General features: G+C 41.5%; 1 protein-coding gene across 1 annotated transcript in view; it reads right to left on the reverse strand.

Moving 5' to 3' along the window:
* dnah7 (dynein, axonemal, heavy chain 7) overlaps window positions 1-15925 on the reverse strand; it is a 414399-nt gene that overhangs the window by 8729 nt on the left and 389745 nt on the right. Inside the window, exon 62 of the mRNA XM_043692898.1 lies at window positions 13272-13449. Coding sequence (XP_043548833.1) covers window positions 13272-13449 — 178 coding nt within the window. The remainder of the gene's footprint in view (window positions 1-13271; window positions 13450-15925) is intronic.

The following is a 15925-nucleotide window of genomic DNA, read 5'->3' on the forward strand; positions in this document are numbered from 1 at the left end:
AATGCAGGTGAATGACGGTGGGGGCGGAAGTGGTGGCAGACACGGCAGTAGGGGTGGCGGAAGTCACTGAGGTTGTGACATCAGCGATGATGTGAGGGGTGGAAGTGATGTCACATGTGATGCATGAGGAATTGTGAGGGACAGAAGTGGTTGTGGGAGTGGTCATGTTGGGGGCGGAAGTGACATCATCAATCAGCGTGGGGGTGGCAGCTGCACCAGCCGCTAATGGCGTCCGAGCAGTTCCAGAGGCCGGGGGAATCTTCTGGAATGTTTGAGGAGCGCTGGTTATGGAGATGGGTAGATAAAAGTTTGTTGTCACAGTTTTTGATGTTTGAGATGGAGTTGAAATACTGTTTGTTGAGAGTATGAATTCTCCTGAGGATGTAGTACAGAGTGGGTCCTTTGCAATTCTGAGAGAGTGTGGCCCTCAGCTGAGGCAGGGCTGACTGTAGAGAGGCGCATTGCTGCGAGCGTGGAACAGAGGATCTTGAAGGAGAACTGTTGCTGGTGTTTTTGAATCTGTAGTCTGTACTGTTTGTCCTGTTCGGGTCCGAACTCTGCTGGTTTAAAGGTGGTCCGGAGACTATGTGGGATGAGGTGGTTACGGAGGCACTGAAGAAGCAAATGTGGCTGTGGTAGCGAGTTTGTTTCAGGACATGTTTGAAGAGCTTCAGGGCAGAGGAAATGACCTGGGAGTTGCAGTGGGAGAGGGACTCCCTGAAATTCTTGTAGAGAGAGGAGGAAAACTTCTTCAAGGCATTTACTTGTAGCTAGAATCCATTTATTTGTAACTTTATAAAGTGAGATGCAAAGAGATTTCTTCTCCCAAAGAACGATAAATATCTAGAATTCTCTGCCCAGTGGAGAATCTCAAGGTGAGCATTTAAAGAGGAGGTAGACAGATTGGTAAAACAGTGGGGATTTTAGGGCAATGAGGAACTGGCACAAACAGGAATTGAGACCTGAGGCAGCAATCTATGGTTCTAAGAGTGTTCTTTTCCTATTTCAGTCCAAAATTAAAAAATACAGGAAAATAAAAATATGTGGTCTTTCCAAGTGGTACAAGGGCACACAGGAAAAGACAGCATTCACTTGCAATAAACACCTAGTGATGACAATGCCAGTGCTGTGGTACAATATCAGCAACAAAGTCAGTCTGCTACTCAGGACCTGAAGCAACACTTGCTGCAATCAATCATCAGCAAATACCCCCACTTCTGTCCTTAAGATGGAGGAAAGATCACTGGTGAAGCAACTGAAGATGTTTGGCCCTAGGACTCTACCCTGAGGAACTCCTGCAGAGATGTCTGGGAGCTGAGATGACTACCTCCAACAACCGCAACCATCTTCCGATGTGCCAAGTGTGAGTCCAACCAGCAGAAAGTTTTTGCCTTCATTCCAATTGACTTCAGTTTTGCTAGGACTCCTTAAGGTGGCCTCAGTCAAATGCAACCTTGTTGTTAAGGACAGTTACTCTCACCTCACCTCTGGAATTCAGCTATTTTGTTCTTGATTGAACTCAAGCTGTAATGAAGTCAGGAGCTGAATGGCTCCGGCAGAGCCGAAATGGGAGTGTCACTGAGCAGGTTATTGCTGAGTAAGTAGCTCTCTTGATAACACCTTCCATGACTTTACTAATGTTTGATAGCTGAAAGCTGAGAGTTGTAATTGACCAGGTTGGATTTGTCCTGCTTTTTGTGTACATGACTTATCTGGACAATTTTACACATTGTTGGGTGATGCCATTTGTTGTAAATGCACCGGAAGAACGTGACTAGGGGAGCGGCAGGTTCTGGATCACATCATCAGAACAATTGGTGGAATATTGTTTGGGCTCATAGCTTTTGCAGTATCCAGTGCTTTCAACTGTTTCTTGATATCACATGGAGTGAAATGAATTGGGTAAATACATGAATCTATGACACTGAAGACTTCTGGAGGTGGTTCAGATAGATCCACTTAGCACTTTTGGCTGAAGATTGTGGCGAATGCTTCAACTTTATCTTTGTATTCATGTAGTGGGATTCCCCCATCATTGAGGACGGAAACATTTGTGCAGCCTCCTCCTCCAGTGAGTTGTTTAATTGTCCACCACCATCACGACTGCAGAATTTAGACCAGACCCATTGATTGTGGAATTGCTTAGCTCTGTATATCGTATGCTGCTTATGCTGTTTGGCATGCAAGTACTCCTTTTTGGCAACTTCACCAGGTTGACACATTGTTTTTTGGGAGGCCTGCTGAGCCCTTTCAGACTCGACCAGTTTTGATAAGTAGTGCTGCTGCTGAGCACTCTTGGCTGTGGCCACCAAGACTACCATGCAGAGTATATTCTGCATCTTTGCCACCCTCAATGCTTCCTCCAAGTGTTGTTCAATATAGATGAGCACTATTCAACAACCAAGGGAGAGTGGTACGTGGTAACCAGCCAGAGGATTCCTTGGCCATGCATACGTTGTGCCATGAGACATCATGACTCCAGAATCAATTCTGATACCACTATATATACCACTGTGCTGCCAACTCTATTGGGTCTGTCCTGTCGGTGGTACAAGATTTATCCAAGGACAGTGATGGTGATGTTTCGGACATAGTCATACTCACTGAATTAAATGTTTAGACAGACATTGTTTAGTTTCTTTTGTTGAGACTTTCTAGTGATTGTTACAACTAAGTGGCTTGCTGGGCTATTTCAGAAGGCAGTTGATGGGGAGGGGAGGTGATGGCCTAGTGTTATTATCATGAGATAATTAATCCAGAGACTTGGGTTTGAATTGCACCATAGCAGACACGAGAATTTGAATTCAATAATAATCTGAAATTAAGAGTTTAGTGTCATTCATTCTTTTATTGTTTTAAATCCATCCGCTATTGAGAGATTATGTTGTGGCTATAGAGAGTGGTGGGTGTTTGCTGATGCTGATGCTGTTAACTATCTACACCCTAAATGTATGAATTAAAGAATGGATGACATTAGCCTGTGCACATCACCTGATGATTTATAATGGAGAAGAGTCTCATTGTCTATTCTATTTATACTGTGATTGTTGTCAGTTTGGCATGTCCATGCTGAAAATAAATGTTATGCAGTTCTCGGGATTTTGCATAATATGCATCCGCAAAACCGATCATAAGCTACTGGAAAGAGACATAAAAGCTAGAAATGTATTGACACTGACAATTGTACAAGGTAGAATGGAATCTGAGCATCCAATATGATGGGAGGCATGCATGAGCACATTCCATGCCGGAACTGTGCTGCTCACTATTTTGTTGAAACAGGCAAAAAACATCCAAGCTCCACATCTGAAAAAGGCATTCGATTGTCTAAAAATGCAAACAATGGACTTTTTGTACAGGTCCATCTGAAATTCCACTGAATGGGCTTTGTTTAAGTAAAGAAGACTGCCATATAAGACCTAAGCAGTAATTCTTAAAAGGACTGCAGAAGGTCACAACCAAAATTGTAAGTTGTTTAAAAGTACATATCAGTATGCGTAACCCAACCCAGCTTTGTAACAGTGCAGAGGACCATTGCCAGCACTCATTCAAACCCTCCCAATAGCTTCACCTTAAGTGACAAATGATGCATCTGCCTGAAATTCACATTCAATTTGCCTGCAAGGCTTTCCTGTTAAATGAGGTTCAAGGCTCAAACTGGATGTGCCTCTTCTGGAGTTGTAATTATAATTGCAAGCCAAAAAGTAAAGAATTCACAAATGACCAACTCCTCATGGTGATAATTCAAATAAGTGAAGTTAAAATTCTTAAAGCACACATGAATTTTCAGCTCATGTTCAGTGCTATTAGAGGCAGTGTTAGGTTATTTTATATAGAAACAACAGATGCAAAGATTGACCTCAGAGATGACGTGTGACATTCTTCAGATAATGTAATTTTCAAATAACTAGACAGTGTAATCTGGGTGTTAGCTATGCTCAGTATCAGAATTCTCACCTTTCATACAAGGTTGAGAGTTACGGTTCTGCTGCAGATGTGAGGCTGACCCGCCTATGCAGTACTGAGGGTGTGCTGGAGTAACAGAGGGGCCTCTTTTTTAGGATATACTTTAAATCAACAAATCAGTTACTCTCTGGTGGATATTACAGATTCTATGAAAGGTTGTGGTAACTTGCTGTACATAAACTGGCTTCTGCATTCTATATCATCAACTACATTTCAAAGGCCTCACTGACTGGAAACGTTTTCATACCTGTGTTCATGGGCCACAGCCGGCCCTGGCTAGGACCAAACTTACTGCCCATTTGTAATTGCCCTGGAGAAGGTGGTGGTGAACTGTTTTGTTAAACTACTGCAATCAATGGGAGGAAGGTAAAATCACAGTGCTGTTCGGAAGTGGGTTCCAGGATTTTGGTGCAATGACATTTAAACTATAGTGCTGCCTGCAGTTACATTGTTGGGGCTGTATTACAGACCTCCCAACAGTGAGTGTGAGGTAGAAAAACAAACAGGTAAACAGATTATGGAAAGATATAGAGGCAATAGGCTAGTGGTGATGGGAAATTTTAATTTTCCCAACATTGACTGGGATACACTTAGCATCAGAAGTCTGGATGGGGTAGAATTTATAAGAAGAAGTCAGGAGAGATTTCTAGAGCAGTATGTCAATAGTCCGACGATGGAAGGGGCCATATTGGACCTGGTATTGGGAAATGAGTCAGGACAGGTGGTAGAAGTTGCGGTGGGGGATTTCTTTGGAAACAGTGACCACAATTCTGTAAGTTTTAGAATACTCATAGACAAAGATGAGAGTGGTCCTCAGGGAAGAGTACTAAACTGGGCCAAGGTCAATTATATCAAAATTAGGCAGGAGCTGGGAAATGTGGATTGGACACAGCTATTTGAAGGAAGTTCATATTTGATATGTGGGAGGCTTTCAAAGATAGGTTGAAGATAGTGCAGGATAGGCATGTCCCGTTGAAGGCAAAGGATAGGAAAGGCAAGATTCGTGAACCGGGGATGACAGGAGAAATTGTACGAGGTAAAAACAATGACTGCAGATGCTGGAAACCAGATTCTGGATTAGTGGTGTTGGAAGAGCACAGCAGTTCAGGCAGCATCCAAGGAGCAGCGTACGACTAGCCAAGAGGAAAAGGGAAGCATACATAAGGTCCAGGCAGCTAAGAAGAAAATGGGCCCTGGACGAACATCGGAAGAGTAGAACCAGTCTTAAATGAGGAATCAAGCGGGCTAAAAGGGGTCATGAAATAGCTTTAGCAAGCAGAATTAAGGAGAATCGCCAAGCATTTTATTCTTATATAAGAAGCAAGCGGGTAACTAGAGAAAGGATTGATCCACTAAAGGATAATGAAGGAAGGCTGTGTGTCGAACGGGTGAGATTCTCAACGATTACTTTGCATCAGTGTTCCCTGAGGAGAGGAACATGATGAATGTTGAGATTAGAGATAGAAGTTTGATTAGTCTGGATCACGTTGGCATAAGTAGGGAATATGTGTTGGGTAGACTAGAGGTTATTAAGGTGGACAAATCCCCAGGACCGGATGGGATATATCCCAGGTTGCTGAGGGAGGCGAGAGAGGAAATAGGAAGTGACCAAGTTGATAGATGAAGGAAGGGCTGTTGATGTCATATACATGGACTTTAGTAAGGCATTTGATAAGGTTCCCCATGGTAAACTAATAGAAAAAGTGAAGTCACATGGTGTGCAGGGTGTTCTAGCTAGGTGGATAAAGAACTGATTGAGTAGTTGAAGGGAGTTTCTCAAAATGGAGAAAGGTGACCAGTGGTGTTCCACAGGGGTCAGTATTGGGGCCACTGTTGTTTGTGATATATAAATGATCTGGAAGAGGGCACTGCTGGTATGATCAGCAAGTTTGCAGATGACACGAAGATTGGTAGAGGAGCAGAAAGCATAAGGGACTGTCAAAGAATACAGGAGGATATCGATAGACTGGAGAGTTGGGTGGAAAAGTGGCAGATGGATTTCAATCCATACAAATGTGAGGTGATGCATTTAGACAAATCTAATTCTCGAGCTAATTATACAATGAACAGAAGAGCCTTGGGAAAAGTTGATGCGCAGAGAGATCTGGGAGCACTAGTCCATTGTACCCTGAAGATTGCTGCACAGATGGATAGACTGGTCAAGAAGCCATTTAGTATGCTTGCCTTCATTGGACAGGGTATTGAGTTTAAGAGCTGGCAAGTCATGTTAAAATTGTACAAGACATTGGTTCAGCCACATTTAGAATACTATGTACAGTTCTGGTCGCCACATTACCAAAAGGATGTGGACACTTTGGAGAGGGTGCAGAGAAGGTTTACGAGGATGTTGATTGGTATGGAAGGTGCTAGCTATGAAGAGAGATTGAGTAGGTTAGGTTTGTTTTCATTAGAAAAACAGAGATTGAGAGTGGACCTGATTGAGGTTTACAAAATCATGAAGGGTATAGACAGCGTAGATAGAAGTTAAGCTTTTTCCAAGGGTGAAGGATTCAGTAATGAGAGGTCACACTTTCAACGTGAGAGGTGAAAAGTTTAAGGGGGATACATGTGGCAAGTACTTCACACAGAGGGTGGTGGGTGTCTGGAATGCGTTGCCAGCAGAGGTGGTAGAGGCAGGCATGGTAGATTCACTTAGAATGTGTCTGGACAGATGCATGAGTAGGTGGGAAGCAGAGGAATACAGATGCTTAGGAATTGGGCAACAGGTTTAGAGAGTAGATTTGGATCGGCTCAGGCTTAGAGGGCCGAAGGGCCTGTTCCTGGGCTGTAAATTTTCTTTGTTCTTTCTGCTATAGTTCCAAGGTATGTGGCTTGCAGGTGAATTTGCAGCAGGAGGATTTGAAAAGTATTTTGGAATATCTTGAGGTGATGAAAGATACTACATAAATACATGATATTTATTTCCTTTCAGGTCTTCTTGTCTTTTATTTGTTTGCCCTTGTAGAAAATGTCCTTGAAAATTTGACCCAATTGCACTCATGAGACATTCAGCTAAGGAATCTGACAATGAATTGAGTTAGTCAAGCATTTTGTTGCTCTTCCAATTCATTGTTACAATGTTCATTGACACCACCGACTCTTCACTATCGCCTGACCCACCCTTCTTAACTATCTGACTAACTTCTCCCCATGCACCCCCTGAACACCCAGTTCACTGTCCTGACTTATCAGCCAAGTGACCACTTCCTCAAGTACCCAGCTACTCTCAGAAACAACTGTCACCACACCACCACCAGGTACTCTACCCACCTCTGGCCATGTCCATGCCACCTACCACCTCACCCACCTGTCATCCAATCCACCTGCCATAATACCCATCATAAATGGACCATAAATATCTAGAATACTTCTAATGCTACTAGCTAGTGAGAGTAGGAATAAAAAGGTAGAGTAGATGAATGCATGCTGGTGTATGGGAGAAAGATTCACATTTTTGGATCATTGGAATGTCTTCTGGGGTCGGAGTGACTTGTACAAGAAGGATGGATTGCACCTGAATTGGAAGGGGTCTAATATACTGGCAGGGAGATTTGCTAGAGCTGCTCGGAAGGATTTAAACTAGTAAGGTGGGGGGAGTCGCGGGAGGGGGGGGTGGGGTCAGGTAGAGGTGGGACCCAGGGAGATAGTGAGGAAAGAGATCAATCTGAGACTGGTACAGTTGAGAACAGAAACAAGCTACTCAGGGCAAACAGGGACAAAGCAGAGAACAAGGAAGGACTAATAAATTAAATTGTGTTTATTTCAATGCAAGGGGCCTAACAGGGAAGGCAGATGAACTCAGGGCATGGTTAGGAACATGGGACTGGGATATTATTAGCAATTACAGAAATATGGCTCAGGGATGGACAGGACTGGCAGCTTAATGTTCCAGGATACAAATGCTACAGGAAGGACAGAAAGGGAGGCAAGAGAGGAGGGTGAGTGGCATTTTTGATAAGGGATAGTATTACTGCTGTAGTTAGGGAGGATATTCCCGGAAATACATCTGTAAGAATAATAGGGTGGTTATGGTAGGGGGTTTTAACTTTCCAAACATAGACTGGGACTGCCATAGTGTTAAGGGTTTAGATGGAGAGGAATTTGTAAAGTGCGTACAAGACATTTTTCTGATTCAGTATGTGGATGTACCTACTAGAGAAGGTGCAAAAACTTGACCTACTCTTGGGAAATAAGGTAGGGCAGGTGACTGAGATGGGGAGCACTTTGGGGCCAGCGACCATAATTGTATTAGTTTTAAAGTAGTGATGGAAAAAAGATAGACCAGATCTAAAAGTTCTAAATTGGAGAAAGGCCAATTTTGATGGTATTGGCAAGTGCTTTCAAAAGCTGATTGGGGGTAGATGTTTGCAGGTAAACGGATGGCTGGAAAATGGGAAGCCTTCAGAAATGAGTATATTCCTGTTACGGTGAAAGGAAAGACTGGGTGACTAAAGAAATTGATGGTTTGGTTAAGAAAAAGAAGGAAGCATATGTCAGGTGTAGACAGGATAGATCAAGTGAATCCTTAGAAGAGTGTAAAGGCAGTAGGGGTATACTTAAGAGGGAAATCAAGAGCGCAAAAAGGGGACATGAGCTAGCTTTGGCAAATAAGGTTAAGGAGAATCCAAAGGATTTTTATAAATACTCTAAGGACAAAAGGGTAACTAGGGAGAGAATAGGGGCCCTCAAAGATTAGCAAGATGGCCTTTGTGTGGAGTCACAGGAGATGGGGGAGATACTAAATGAGTATTTTGCATCAGTGTTCACTGTGGAAAAGGACATGGAAGACATAGAATGTAGGGAACTAGATGGTGACATCTTGAAAAATGTCCATATTAAAGAGGAAGAAGTACATGATGTCTTAAAACTCATAAAAGCGGATAAATTCCCAGGATCTGATCAGGTGTACCCTAGAACTCTGTGGGAAGCTAGAGAAGTGATTGTTGAGCCCCTTGCTGAGATATTTGTCTCATCAATAGTCACAGGTGAGGTGTCGGAAGACTGGAGGTTGGCTAATGTGAGAAAGGTGGCAAGAACAAACCAGGGAACTATAGACCAGTGAGCCTGATGTCAGGAAGTGATTGTTGAGCCCCTTGCTGAGATATTTGTCTCATCAATAGTCACAGGTGAGGTGTCGGAAGACTGGAGGTTGGCTAATGTGGTGCCACTATTTGAGAAAGGTGGCAAAAACAAACCAGGGAACTATAGGCCAGTGAGCCTGATGTCAGTGGTGGGCAAGTTGTTGGAGGGAATCCTGAGGGACAGGATGTACATGTATTTGGAAGGGCAAGGACTGATTAGGGATAGTCAACATTGCTTTGTACGTGGGAAATCATGTCTCACAAACTTGATTGAGTTTTTTGAAGAAGAAACAAAGAAGATTGATGAGGGCAGAGCAGTAGCTGTGATCTATATGGACTTCAGTAAGGCGTTTGATAAGGTTCCCCATGGGAGATTGGTTAGCAAGGTTAGATCTCATGGAATACAGGGTATCTAGCCATTTGGCTACAAAACTAGCTCAAAGGTAGAAGACAAAGGGTGGTGGTGGAGGGTGGTTTTGCAGACTGGAGGCCTGTGACCAGTGGAGTGCCACAAGGATCGATTCTGGGTCCACTACTTTTCATCATTTACATAAATGACTTGGATGTGAGCATAAGATATATGGTTAGCAAGTTTGCAGATGACACCAAAATTGGAGGTGTAGTGGATAATGAAGAAGGTTACCTCGGATTACAACGAGATCTTGATCAGATGAGTCAATGGGCTGAGGAGTGGCAGATAGAGTTTAATTTAGATAAATGCGAGGTGCTGCACTTTGGGAAAGCAAATCTTAGCAGGACTTATACACTTAATGGTAAGGTCCTAGGCAATGTTCTGAACAAAGAGGCCTTGGAGTGCAGGTTCATAGCTCCTTAAAAGTAGAGTCACAGGTAGATAGGATAGTGAAGAAGGTGTGTGGTATGCTTTCCTTCATTGGTCAGAGTATTGAGTACAGGAGTTGGGAGGTGATGTTGTGGTTGGACAGGACATTGGTTAGGCCACTGCTGGAATATTGCGTGCAATTCTGGTCTTCCCATTGTAAGGATGTTGTGAAACTTGAAAGGATTCAGAAAGGATTTACAGGGATGTTGCCAGAATTGGAGGATTTGAGCTCTCGGGAGAGGTTGAATAGGCTAGGGCTGTTTTCCCTGGAGTGTCGGAGGCTGAGGGGTGACCTTATAGAGTTTATAAAATCATGAGAGGTATGGATAGGGTAAATAGACAAGATATTTTCCCTGCGGTGGAGAGTCCAGAACTGGAGGGCATAGGTTTAGGGTAGAGGGGAAAGATACAAAAGGGACCTAAGGGGCAACATTTTCATGCACAGGGTGTTGTGCGTGTGGAATGGGCTGCCACAGGATGTGGTGGAGACTCGTACAATTGCAACATTTAAAAGGCATCTGGATTGGGTCTATGAATAGGAAGGATTTGGAGGGATATGGGCCAGGTGCTGGCAGGTGGGACTAGATTAGGTTGGGATATCTGGTCGGCATGGACAGGTTGGACTGAAGGGTTTGTTTTTGTGCTATACATCTCTATGACTCTATATGATTACAATTCGATTATTAATATTGTAAAAATAATTCCATTTGGATTCATATGTAATATCATTGAAATTGCAAATTCCTTTCCAGAATATGTGATTATGACTCTAGAATGTTACACAAAGGTAATACAAAGAAACTGCACTGTTAGCTGTATTTCCTTTAGTGAAGATGTTGATCTGTGGGCCTATCAGGTTGAGAATATTAATTATTACAGAAGGGAGTTCTCCTGGGGTCTCTTCATCATTAAAGAAAATAGTTTAAATGGTCATTCATCCTGTTGCTACTTATGGAAACTTACTTGATGCAAAGTGGCTGTTGAATATATTTGCATAACTACAGATTAAATATATGTGAAATGGTTTAAAATGTTGCCAGCTACTGCAGTAATGCTTTGCTGTTCTTTCTGAAATGTATAAGGTGCACAAAGCCAGTTTAGTCCCTTTGCAAAGGAGAAGTCATTTCATATAGATATTAAACCCGCTGTATAAGTCAGGAGTGAGAAAGCACAGGGTAAAGCAGATTTCTTAAACAGGATTATCCCACACAATTTAAAGGTCAGCATGTTGCATGTAAACCCTGTGTGATGTTCAACCTGCTTTATGATATTGGAATTTTTTAAACCTACCTGTCCCAATTAATTCTGTAGAGAGCAATGATCTGATGCAGCACTAAGGCTCCACCAGTCACCATGTGCTACTGTCAACCTCTGCTTTCGATACATGTTGATCAAAAATGCCTTACTCATGAAGCAGCAGATGGAACCTTGGCCTCAAAGGCCAATTTACTGAGATCACGGGCAAGGGTCTTAAATCAAAGCAATCTTGCATATGAGAACAGTAACAAGCTGGCTGAAATCAAACAATTTCTTGGGGAAGGTAAGAATATACAAGTACAGAAAGCGGTGGTCATTTTCAATCCACCATTGATTCTTTTCTGGGGTCCTTAATATGTTGTTGATGGCAAGCTGCCAGCAGTTAATTTGTTGCTTCATTGCCAGTTTAATGATTTGATTAGATTAGATTAGATTACATTACATTACAGTATGGAAACAGGCCCTTCGGCCCAACAAGTCCACACCGACCCGCCGAAGCGCAACCCACCCATACCCCTACATTTACCCTTTACCTAACACTACAGGCAATTTAGCATGGCCAATTCACCTGACCTGCACATCTTTGGACTGTGGGAGGAAACCGGAGCACCCGGAGGAAACCCACGCAGACACGGGGAGAACGTGCAAACTCCACACAGTCAGTCGCCTGAGTCGGGAATTGAACCCGGGCTGCGAGGCAGCAGTGCTAACCACTGTGCCACCGTGCCGCCCATTTGGAGTAGGAAAATTAAACAAGCTTACTTGTTGCTCAGTTTTGAAAAGACATAAGACACCATTGGGGTTTTTCAACTAAAAATATTCTGAGCATAAGTAGATTTTAATTTTTTGTTGTCATGTAACTAATAGTTGTATTCCAGATGTGATACAATTTGTTGAATGACTACCTAGTAAGGCATCTTCAACAAGCCTCTTAAAAATGGAATTTTCATGTAATGTGACATGATAATGCTAAATGCAATGACCCACCAGAGCACACAAACATTTTTGTTATTGTATTTGATCAAAATAAGTAAAACTATGAACAGTAGTTTTAATGCTTTATAAAGTGCAATATTTTAGTATCAGGATGTAACAATAATCTGCAAAGTGTAACTACTCTTGTCTGAATACATGTGGGTAGTGTATACTGAGTTTGAAAGAATAATTGTTATTCAAAAATGACTGAGTTTATTTTTGGGTATAGTAACAACTAGGGTTCCTCTCAGATTAAATTCTATCCATATTTTGTTCTGGAATCTTTAGCAAGAATGTGTTCCAATTTTTGAATAATTTCTATGAAATTTTAAATGCAGATGAAGTTGCACCACATAAAGATGCCATACCAGTTAAGTAAATTCTAAATCAATGAAATCACTACATTAATTGTCATCATGATTTATTCAGCCATTCAGTACTGGAACACTATGGTTATGTTATGCTGTATTTAGAATTTTCTAAGGGCAGCGTTAAATGTACAAACTGATATGAAATATTGAAGGCATTTTGCCTCCTTTCAGTTCTCTCCTACTGGTAGTATCTTTGAACAATATATTTCTTAAGTGAGGCAGGCATCACGCTCTCAAACAACTGTCAAGTAAACTTTTTGGGGAGGATTCAAATCCCATTTTCTGCCAGTTCTCCTCTGTTGGGAGGTAGCTAACTGCTCTTTAGAGTCTTAGCATACCAACACTACTCACACTATTCCAATTCACTGCATTGCAAAGCATTTTGGGCCCAACAGTAAAATTGACATATTAAGTGGCCTAAAATGCTTTAAGCATGAATTAAGTCTGGGTTTTCTGCAGAATATGTCTCACTAAAGAGGCTGTCTTTAAATTGGAGCAGTGCATAAACGTGTCAAAAGGAGTAAAAGTGAATTAACAAACTTAATTATCATAATTAGAGTTGATTTAACAAACTCCTTAATATTCTGTATTTCCTTACACATCATAATTTTTTTTGTGCAATTATACAATGTGGGGAAGATCATAAATAAACTCTTAAGTGTCCCACTTTTGAATGGAGCTCATGTTTAACACTGTTTGGTAGCATGCCATTTTACTCAATATCAACCACTACAAAATCACATTATAGTACTGTTAAGTGTTAAAGACGTGTTTTCTTACCATCTTCTGGGGGAAATAGATAATTCATGTCCTCCAGTACTTCATAGTCAAACGTAAGCAAGTCAATGGGAATGGTGTATTTTCTAGCATAATTTTGCTGGCCCCCTGTCAGAAACGCTTGAGTAAAGAAAAATCCAGATAACCAGAAGACAGGAGGAGCTCCATCATCATACCAGTCCTAGCATATTGAAGAAAATATATCACTGTCACATTTTGAATATTCATCTCAAACATTCATGTGCTAAAAAGAAATTATGCTCTCATTACATATCATCTATCTTTAGAATTCCACAACATAGGTCTGGATTTTGTGTTTAGTGACAAAGTGATGGTACTTGCCACTGACCTGAAAGAAGACTGTCCACAAAGAGCTAGTGAGCTTTGAGGCACAGGTTTCAACTTTCCTGATGTTAATTTCATTCTGATGTTCACTCTTGAGAATCTCTGGCACCCAACAGCAGTATTATTGTCAAGCAGTCTAAGCCGCCAATTACACTGAGAAATTCGCACAGGCAGAAAGCCAGGAAATAACAAGCAGGTTTTTCTTTTATTTTTTATAATTTTACAGAAAGCCAAAATATTGGAATGTATACATGGGAAATAGAAGCTGAAATCAGAAACATTTTATTTTGAGTTTAATGATTATTTTAGAATCCTATGAAATTTTAATTATTGAGATGAATCTGACATCCTAAAAGTATAAAATGAGTTTGTCATGGTAAGAGAGGTTGTTCAGCAATAATTATAACTCAGTATGGTATTAAATTTCCAGGAACTCGTCATTCACTGAGGCTTAACTTTTTAAAGAGAATTTTAGCAGAAACAAGAAAATTGCAAAAAGTGGAAGTTTACATCAATCCCAATGATTTCTAAACATTTCCAACTATGTGGACTTCAACAGTGCACCTATGGAAAATTGTGAAATCATTGCCAGTGACTCCTGTATTTCCACATATAATTGCATGCAAGTTATAAAAGTTACTGTGAGTTTCACTATATAATTATGCTGAGAGTTTAATTATCATTACTACTGAGGGATAAATACAACTGACAGATGAATAAGGAAGGGGAGGTGAGGTTGGGGTGTTGCCTGCCAGTGGGTGAAAATTGCTGAGGAGGCAATGAACCTGCCAACTTTAATGGGAGGACCGCATTAGAATTTTTTTTTAAACTGCCATTCCTGTCCAACCAGATTGAAGCAGATAGAGGCAGGCAGGGATCATTAGAGTATGGTGTATGATTTGTTTTCTCTAACTGACAGCTGCTGAAAAAAAATTATTTCACTCTCAGGGGGCTTTGTTATTTAAATCACTTCAGACCATAACACAAGATCACTACATCCCCAATGGTAGGTGTGCTGCATATGGGCTGACTATCCACAGATTTATATCATGTCTCCTAAAAACAGGAATGGGTTAGAAATCTTAGAATTTAGTTTCACCCACCATTTTTAAAGGTTCTCAAGTTGTCTCCAATTTGGTGAAAATCTGGAACAATCTCTAAGTTAGACATTAGTTCAAACCATAGGCAAAGCCAAGTACATTACATGACGATCTGCTATAGATTATCTCACGTCTGGTGTTCTGCATTTTGAAGAAACACATTGAAGCCTGATTTATAAGTTATAAACAGAGTTAACCAGCAGGATTTTCCACACATCAGAACCCCAAATTCAAAGCGAAATGGAGACCAGAAGCCATCACTTGCGGGCAACAGTCAACAGAGGAAAAAGCCATTTTATATAAACCCTAACGCTTGGAATGAATGTAGTAGTCATACTGAAGCTCCATTTTGAGGTGTACAAGATGAGTTGGACTAGTTATCATCTTTTGCTGGTTTTACTGGTTTTTCCTTCTGGGAACCCAGCTGCAATTTTCTTCAAAATGGCTGACTAGTGATTAGCCTATGGACTCGACATACGATTAAGGACGAAGGAAGGGCTTTCAAAGCTGGAGGACCAACAGCAACTGGAGAACCTCTTCAAAGGTCAGCTAGGTAAGTGGGGAGGGAGTCAGCTGCTACTCCCTGGAGGGTTAGTCCATTGTCTATTGTCCACCCAGCTTCCTATCTTCCCAAAATGTCAGCCTCTGAAAATAGGTCTTAAACATGCTTAATTAACAATTTGACATTTATGGGTGAGTAATCTTGATATCCTCTTATTCGCATTTCCAGTAAAATGACCAAGGGCAGTTGGTACTGCCATTACATCATGTACCAAGCTTGGGGTCATCTCTATGTGGACTAAAAATTCACATCAACATTTCAGGTTGATCACCATTCATCAGAATGAAAGATCATTATTTGGAATGTCAACACTGGCCTAAAATTACCAGCCTTTCGGCCATGGGCTAAATGGTGAGAATGCCAGAAAAGTGGCAGAGGAAGGCATAGCAGGGTTATGGCAATGTCTTTCTGCCACCATGTCATTTTGACAGTAATAGAAAAGCTAGCATTCATACTACCCATTCTTTCCACCTCTGTTGATAGGGACTGCTGCCATGTAGCAAGACTTTTAGGTAAATTGGGCTTCCTGAGCTTGGGAGATGGAAATTTTCCATGGCTCAGAGAAGGGTCTCCATTCGTAATGGTCACACTAGTAGACAGTGGGTGAATGAACTGTGAGGAAAATGCTTCAGTATGACTTGGGCAAGTTG

Source organism: Chiloscyllium plagiosum, chromosome 7, assembly GCF_004010195.1.
Source record: "Chiloscyllium plagiosum isolate BGI_BamShark_2017 chromosome 7, ASM401019v2, whole genome shotgun sequence".
NCBI lineage: Eukaryota > Metazoa > Chordata > Chondrichthyes > Orectolobiformes > Hemiscylliidae > Chiloscyllium > Chiloscyllium plagiosum.